This window comes from Protobothrops mucrosquamatus, unplaced genomic scaffold, assembly GCF_001527695.2.
Source record: "Protobothrops mucrosquamatus isolate PMUCROS unplaced genomic scaffold, P.Mucros_1.0 scaffold77, whole genome shotgun sequence".
Lineage (NCBI taxonomy): Eukaryota > Metazoa > Chordata > Lepidosauria > Squamata > Viperidae > Protobothrops > Protobothrops mucrosquamatus.
Window position 1 is genome coordinate 1,327,477 of NW_015386454.1, and position 8,635 is coordinate 1,336,111.

Below are 8,635 nucleotides of genomic sequence, written 5' to 3' on the forward strand. Positions count from 1 at the left end.
AGTCTAAAATAAGCTATCCATTCATAATACAAACAAAATTAACATACTTTAACTCTAACATACAATAATAAACTTATAATATATATATATAAATTATATTAAATATATAAAAAATATTAGAAAAGAAAAATATTTATTCAAAAGCTATATGATAATTAATCACTTCATACTTTCTCTTAATATAATCTATCCATCTTCTAGTTTTTTGTTTTTTATAACTGGGTATGGGACATCTATTTCACATGTTATAGGTAGTCTTTATAGTGGAGATTGTGTACCAAGTAAGAATTTATAGTCCAAAGTATTCCATCATCTCCTGTAATAACAAATGCTTCTCATGTAAAGAAATAGGAAAGCAATTCCCCACATATAACTCTGAAAATCAGTAAAGGTTTACATTCATAGTTCAAAGAGGCCAGATATGCCGCCCAAAAGTTCCTTCTTTACAGCTGAGTTTTTCACAGGTGGTATCTGTCAAGGTCAAGAGAGTTTCTTCTAGAGTCTGGGCTTCCAGCCAAGTCTCTTTTAAGCAATAACAAGTTGTAATACCATACTTTGCCACAAAATGTCACCGATGCCATTTAAAGCTTTTTAAATCCAAAGGTTTTATGATAGTTTTTCAAGATTTATTTCTTTTTTTTTAAGATAAAAACAAACATCTCCAGTAAGAATAGGAAAACTTTTAGCCCCCAAATTTCAAAAGCGTATGTATCCAATTAGAATTGTTCTTTTAGTTGCTCTGTCTCCCCTGGGTAGTTAGTCGCCGCTGTTCTTAGAGGGTGGGGTCGAAATTCCCTTCCCTCTCTCCTCACAGGGGAAAAATACTTTGGGAAGCTTTTACAGGAAAAGATATTTAAAGTCTTAAAGAGAAGATCAGATCTCACCCAGTTTCATCAGTATTGCTTTAAAGGTGCTTGGTAGTAATTTTGACTTCGGCTATCAGCAGCTTAGTGACGAGCCATATTGCTATGGCTGGTCTTTCCCCTGCTGGTTTGGAGAGCTTCCCCAGGTCAAGTGGAAGAGCTGCCGCCCTCCCACGATCAAGCGGGGGTCCCCTCCTTTCTCGTTACCCCTACAGGGTGACTTTCAACCCTTTCCAGGGTTCCCCAGCAGGATGAATTTGGGTGTGGAAGATGGAGCTTGCCTTCCTGCGTCTGTAGGAGCCGCAATGGCAAACCGGAAGTCCATCCAGCTGGCTTTCATGTCTCAGGTGGGATTAGAACTTACAGTCACCTGGTTTCTAGCCTGATGCCTTAACACTGGACCACCTGTTGCTTCTTTTTTTTGTAATCTTTAATGATTTTTGTTTTTTGGGGAAAGGGAAATGATTTTGAAGTATTACAACAATCAGAGAAATGTCTGGGGTGAGTAGCACATTCATTGATACCTATCTCCTTGGGAACGCCATGCAAGATATTGCAGTATGAGAACAAGAAGTATTTTTATTGACATCCATGTGCTTTGCACTGTAACTCAATTTTATCTCCAAGAAGTCAGAAATGTGAAAGGATTATTTTTGAAAGATTGAAGAGTTGTAACCAATTATGTTAGATAGTTCTGCATTTTATTGGCTGAATCAGTGCATAGAACCTTCTTATACCTTTACATCATAAAACAATTTAAAAACTCATCTGTAGAAGTTGTGTAATCTTTGTCTAATTATTCACCTTTTCTCAGATTCTCAAACACTGTCCTTGATGACTTCAGAAGCTTATGTTATTGTTGGTGTTCTTTGTGAATCTTTCCTCTTATTTTTACAGATGCTGCTTAAAACTCCTAAAGGTTTCATGCCTTTTTATCTTTGTAGTTATATGCTCTGTGAGTATTCAATTTTGAGAGTGATACTTATCCAAAAGCTAAAACTGATAGTATAAGCAAGACCTACAAAATAGCATTGTGGGCTGTTTTGTTAATAATTCCTAAGCCTGGTTCCAATTTTGAGGAGATCATTGAGGAGATCTGTAAGGTGCCTTACAGATTTTGTCTCTTCCTATTTCAATAATGAAAGAAATGTTACTGAACACAAATAGCAATAAAGGAGAAACATTGGTAGTAATCTTATTTGCTTATTTGCTTTTTCTTTAATAGTATTCCCTGAATATTCCATTGGAATATAATTTAAAAATAAAAGATTAGAAAGCATAATAGAGAAGAAAACAATGTTTCTGCTCTATTGTAAACTCTGTATTCTCCCCATGCCATTCTGTAGTACTAAGAATACAGCAAGGAGTATATTTTTAAGGCATTGCATGTGCACTTTTCATGGAAAGGATAAAAAAGTAGCCGTAGCTGGGCAGCAATGACTTAAAGCAGGGCCCCCCAATCCCTGGTCCGTGGCCCAATGCCGGTCTGCAGCCCATTCAGAACTGGTCTGCAGAAGTGGTGGGCATTTTAGGGAATCGTGATTAGAAAGCATTTATTCTTTGTAGTTATTTCACCAATGCAAACAACTTTAGGGAGAGTTTATTTAATAACTGGTTAACTGAAATACAATTATTGGATGTATCCCCAGATTTTATTTAGCATTCATCCTGAAAACAGAATGTCTTGGCAGATGTTGGCTGTTTCACCTGTGGACATTTACAGTATCCTTTACCTGTTACTTTTTTGGAAAACACAACGGCAGAATAGTATAGACCAAAGTTGCTAACAATAGTCCAATTCAAAAACATGCTTCATATTTAATGGCTTTTATTTTGTTTGTTAAATTAAATATTGACAATGATTTCTTTCTTTAAATATTTCACTGGTAATATTTCACTGGTTTTAAAACCAATAATTAATATCTTTGCAAATCTGTTTTCTAAGATCATGATCCAACTGGTGATTTCATATGATCTGATTTCATATCTCCTTTAGATACTCCCTGAAATGTTTCTTTCTGAAATATAACCATCATAGAGTGCCTAATACCTTTGGATGAAAGCAAATGTTCAGTTTAAATTAAAATGTACCCTGTGCTTTATATACAGCTATAACTGTCACCCAGCAATGGTGCATAGAATGTAGGATGTCCAGAAACATTGTGGACCACTCCATGGCATTTACAACCTGTTCTCTTCCAAATGCATTATTTCTATAATTCTATATCTCTATAAGAATATTGGCTTGGGATGCTATATCTGGAAGGCAACAGATTGAGAAAGACTTTCAGAGAAGTACAACTAGTGATCCATGTTAAGCAGCATAGGGTCACATGCTACAAAGAGTATGCTTAGCATAGCATTCTGTTGATCTAGGATGGATGCTATTTCATTATTTAATTGACTTGGCTTTGTAGCTTGGGTTGTGAATTTCAGAAGAAATTCCAGATGGTGTGAATTCCAGAAAAAAGTTCTGCATAGTAATAAGTGCAATGCTTAGATGGAGTGTATAGGACAGAACTGCCATTACAATGCAGTGAGAGATGTTAGGTAAAGTGAATTGATGCATGTCATAAAGGCTGGGTGAGAACATGGAATAGAATTAGCAATACATGAGATAACATATTCTGCACCTCTGCAGTGTCAAGGATGCTACACTGCATATCTTTATTTTGGGTTTGGGTTGATAGAAGATGTTTCTTTTTTCTATATAAATTATCCCTCTTTCATCTTTGTTTTTCCCTCACTGATTGGTCATGGTAGCCTGCTATTTATGCATTTCTTGGTATGCAATTGATAGAGGCCTACTGTGCTTTCTAACAGAGCAAGAATCTGATCATTCTACACATCCTCATTTGTAATAAAATGGTTTTCCTCCAGCTAAAGATTGACTTGGAGGCTTGCCTTTTTACCTAACCCAGTGATTCTCCCTAAACCAGGAGTAGGCAACCTTGGCTCTTTTATGACTTGTGGACTTCAACTCCCAGAATTCCTGAGCCAGCATACCCCTGCCCTAAACTCAAGGATATTCTCTTTTTCCAAGACACAATTTCTGTGTTTTATATACAAATATGCACATATTGGCATTTACACACATTTTGATGGGATTTTGGAAGCACTAATGCATTTGTCTCCCCGGCTTTGGAGGGCTGGCTGGGAAAATCAAGAAAAGTGTGAATGTTGTGCATGAACTACATGTGAAGGTTATCTCAGAGAGCTTGCTGATCAATATTTGCTGAATTCCTCTCTCCTCTCCTCTCCTCTCCTTTTCTCTCCTCTCCTCTCCTCTCCTCTCCTTCCCTAGTACTGTAAGAAGATGGTACAATATTTGAAGAGTGACAAATCTGATAGCTTCAAATGATCTTGTTTCCTCTTCTTTACTCTTTAATGTTTTTCCTTGCTTGGCTATTTCTCTAATGCACAATTGGTGTCCTGCTAAGATAAATTGTATATTATTGTTAGATATTAAACCAGAGAAGTTCTACTCTTCCTAATGTCTTCAACCCTTTTCACCATGTGGTAACTAATGGGAAGTTTTCATGTCTATTAAGATTTGTCTCTTAATCTTTATTGATGTGTTTACTCACACTGGCAAAGACTCAAATTAAATAGCTCTAGTGTAACATTCCAAAAAAGTAAGGTTGCTATTTCTTTTCTTTGGTGATTTATTGACTTTAAAGCTTAAAAGCTTGACAATGGAAAGTGTTTGTACTAGTATTTTTTGCTAGACCAGAAGCTTTTGCTAGGCATATTATTGTAAAGAATTTTCAGATGCCTACATCTAAGAAGTTGGACAGTTCCTAATGTAACTTGGGGTAATCCCATCTATGTGTTGTGATGGAAGATAAGAAAAAAACACGGAGATCATGAAAACAGTGGGAGTTACATTGGGTGCTTCCCACAGCAGGAATGCCAATTATATCAACAATCAGCTTCCATCTAACACCAGTCTAACAAACATGAGCAAGGTATCTATTAGACCATGGGAAAGAGAGGAATCAACTCCTTTAAGCATTTATTCAGTTAATTTAGGAAAAAGAAGGACTGGGGTGATATGATAGCACTATTCCAGTATTTGAGGGGCTGCCACAAAGAATAGGGGATCAACATATTTTCCAAAGCACTAGAGAGCAGGACCAGAAACAATGATGGAAACTATCAAGGAGAGAAGCAACTTGGAATTAAGGAGAAACTTCCTAACAATCAGAACAATTAACAAGTGAAACAGCTTGCCTTCAGAAGTTGTGGGGGCTTCATCACTGGAAGTTTTCAAACAGAGATTGGACAGCCACCTGTCTGAAATGGTATAGGGCAGTGATGGCGAAACCTTTAGAGACGGACTGCCCAAACTGCAACCCCAAACTCTCTTATTTATTGCAGATCATATTTTTTAGCTTACTGAGGACATCTACTGGCCAAAAGCTAATATTATAATTCTAGACTATTTGGAGATGAGATGACTGGTTTTCAAACTGTGGTTTTTTTTTGAGAGAGAGAGAAAGATGACCTGATCCAGCTGAATAATTTTTAAAATGGAGCTGCATTCACACTTAAATTGTAAACTTATTCTGGAAAAGATTTATGAAGCTAAAGAAGAGATATGTGCTACAATGAAAGAGTTTACTACAGAATTAAGAGCCAGAATCTCTCCTTTAAACTTCAAAATTGACTCTCAAACTACTTCTCTGATTATTCTATAAAACAGACTACACAAGAAGAGGACTTAACTGAGAATAAAGAGAAATTGACTTTGCCTGATAAGCAGTTCACCTATGGTTTTGAGGACCAGGAAAAGCAAAAACTGAGATTTGAAATGTCAAAGCAACAAAATTTTATGGTTAAGAGAAACAGAGGGCCAATGCAAAGGCCAAGATAGTTTACATGGATTCAAATGACACTGCAAGCAACAAAGAGAGACTTATCAGTTGGAAGGGAAGCTCTGTTATGGAAACCTACCTGGCAGAAGAAGAAGCCCAGAATACGACTGAAAAGAAGTGAAATTTAAAATTTTATGTAATGAATTAAAGGCAATTTAGAATTATGGACTGATTTAAGGACTAAGATTATAAGCAAGATGTAAGAGAAATGGGCGATTAATGGAAGATATATATTAAATTGACTAAGAATGTACTTTTTGAATTGATGGGTTTATCGATATGAAAACTATTATTTTTAGTACGATTATTTGTTTGTTTGATGTCCTTAAAATGATTTAAGGTTTGATATTATCTTTTCAGCTTAAAAAGTAAGAGAAAAAGGGGTGATTAATGGATTATATATATTACATTGATTAAGAATGTGGGTTTTTTTATTTTTTTTAGAATGATAGGTTTATTTGTAAGAAAATTATTATGTAATGTTGAGTTAATCTAATAGGATGATCTGTTTGTTTGATAACATGGATGTGAATAGTTATGAAAATTAACTGGATGAAATTTGAATTTTGTCAAATAGATTGAAATGATTTAAAGTTGGACTTTATTTTGTCAGTTTAAAGAGATTGATTGATGGATGGATTAGATACGTATAGGATAGATTAATATTTTATTTTAAATAAGGGATATTAGTGGAAGAAGAAATAAATAAGATCTATGATAAAATTAAGGAATTAGAATATATTTGGAAGGGGTACCCAAACTGATAATGTTTGTACTTAAAGCTATTTTGATTATGGTAGTGTAAATTTATAAAGCTTTAAAAACAGATTTAGGTTGAATAAATTTAAGATAGAATTGGATTATTTTAAATAAAATATGTTACTTAAGGGAAAAAGAGAGGGAATATTTGATGTATTGATTGAATTATATATATGTTTGACCACCCTAATACCACGGTGTGTCTTGAGTACTTTGTTTTAAAAATCAAAAAACTAATAAAACTTGTCTTTAAAAAAAGGGTTTGGCATTGTGGATTGTGGAGTGTTTGTGCTCTGGTGGGGCTATTGTGGATTGTGGGGTGTTTGTGCTCTGGTGGGGCTATTCAAAACGCAGGAATTTCCTGCATTTTGAAGCACCCTGTGTGACTGAATGGAAAGGAGCGCTCTGTTTCTCAAGTGCCCCGTTCCAGGCATACAGAGCTTGCAGTCTCTGCCAGATCTCCATTGGGATAAAGTCTTTTAGCTCCTATAGAGTGCTTCCAAACATAGCCAGTCCCTGCGTTTGGAAGCACCCATAGGTGCAGAAACATTTTTTTTATCCCAATGGAGATCTGGCAGAAGGCTCCATTTCTCAAGTGCCTCATTTTTTTATGGGTTGCCTCTAGACCGTCTTCCGAGGTAAAGAGTTCGCGGGTTAAGGTCCGTATGCCTCGAACGTCAGAGACGGTCTAGAAACGGTCTAAACCGTCTCTGACATTCGAGGTATACGGACCTTACCCCGCGAACTCTTTGCCTCGGAAGACGGTCTAGAGATAACCCTATTTTTTACAAAGCCGTGGATACCTCGTGAACGAAATGCAGGGATTGGCTGCATTTGGAAGCACTCTATAGGAGCTAAAATACTTTTTTTTATATAAAAAGTTTTTTATTTATAATACAATTAAAACAAAAATGGACATACATGGCATTCCAGAGTAAATATTCCTAACAATTTGTTTCTCGTGATACAAAAACTTAATACATCATCCTTAACCTTTATATAAACCTCATTCTTCTACACAATACAATTATATATACAATTATATGTACAATTATATGTATGTTTCAATCCTATCGTTAGCTTAAGATCCGAGCGGTTCTCCTTGATTCATACCAGCGATAAAATTTCTCCCAGATTTCGAAATATTCCAGTTCTGTCTTATCTTTCATAGCCATTGTAAGCCTGTCCATCTCTGCACATGATAAAATTTTATACAGGAGCTAAAATACTTTATCCAAACAGAGATCTGGCAGAGACTGCAAGCTCTTTGGCTAAGTTTTCACAGGAAAAAGCAATTTCTCAAGCCCCTTCCTAGTGAAAACAAGCCTCCGGAGCGAACACGCCTCACTCTTCTTAACAACAATCCTGAGAAAACAAGCCTTCGGAGCGAGTGTGCTTGCTCCAGAGGCTTGTTTGTCTAGGAAGGTGTTAAATCGCGCAAGCAGTAAGATACGAGTCGAGTGACAGTCAGCTCTCGGTTTATTGGCAAGGCATACAGCAAATCCGGACTGGCGTCTGGGCCAGGACATCTGGTAATCCGTGGGTCGCAAACAGTCCGTCCAGGGCCTTGATGGTAGCACTCGTTGTGGTGGACGGCATGGGGATCACCTCCAACCACTTCGAGTAGGCATCCACCGTTATTAAATAAGATCGGCCCTCCACGGGGCCGGCAAAGTCAACGTGGAGACAGGACCACGGTGCTTGTGGGCTCTCCCACTCCAATGGGGTTGCTTTCGGTGGGGCTGAGCGGGATTCCTGGCAAGGCTCACAGGTGGCTACCCACTCCTGTATGTCCTTGTCCAGCTGTGGCCACCAAAAATAGCTCCGAGCCAGCGCTTTCATACGCACGATCCCCGGGTGCCCCACGTGTAAGGTATTAATCACCTTTTTCCGTAGGGCTTGTGGGATCACGACTCTTTCCCCCCATAGTACACAATCCTTACACACAGAGAGTTCCGTTCTTTTGGTGAAGAACGGCTTGGAGTCCTCTCCTTCCGCCTCCTGCGGCCACCCCCTCAACACCCAGTTCAAAACCCTTCCCAACAGTTTGTCTTTCTTGGTGTGCTCTGCGACGTCTCTCGAGGTGACCGGGCTGGAGGAGTCGACGTCCACCAGGAGCACGGTGGCAAACGGTGC

At 37.6% G+C, this 8,635-nt stretch overlaps 1 protein-coding gene across 1 annotated transcript in view; it reads left to right on the top strand.

Annotated features, from left to right (window-relative positions):
* OCA2 (OCA2 melanosomal transmembrane protein) overlaps positions 1–8,635 on the top strand; it is a gene marked incomplete at its 3' end in the record, with an annotated part of 172,849 nt that overhangs the window by 36,417 nt on the left and 127,797 nt on the right. The window contains exons 4-5 of the mRNA XM_029283403.1: positions 1,761–1,818; positions 2,513–2,585. Coding sequence (XP_029139236.1) covers positions 1,761–1,818; positions 2,513–2,585 — 131 coding nt within the window. The remainder of the gene's footprint in view (positions 1–1,760; positions 1,819–2,512; positions 2,586–8,635) is intronic.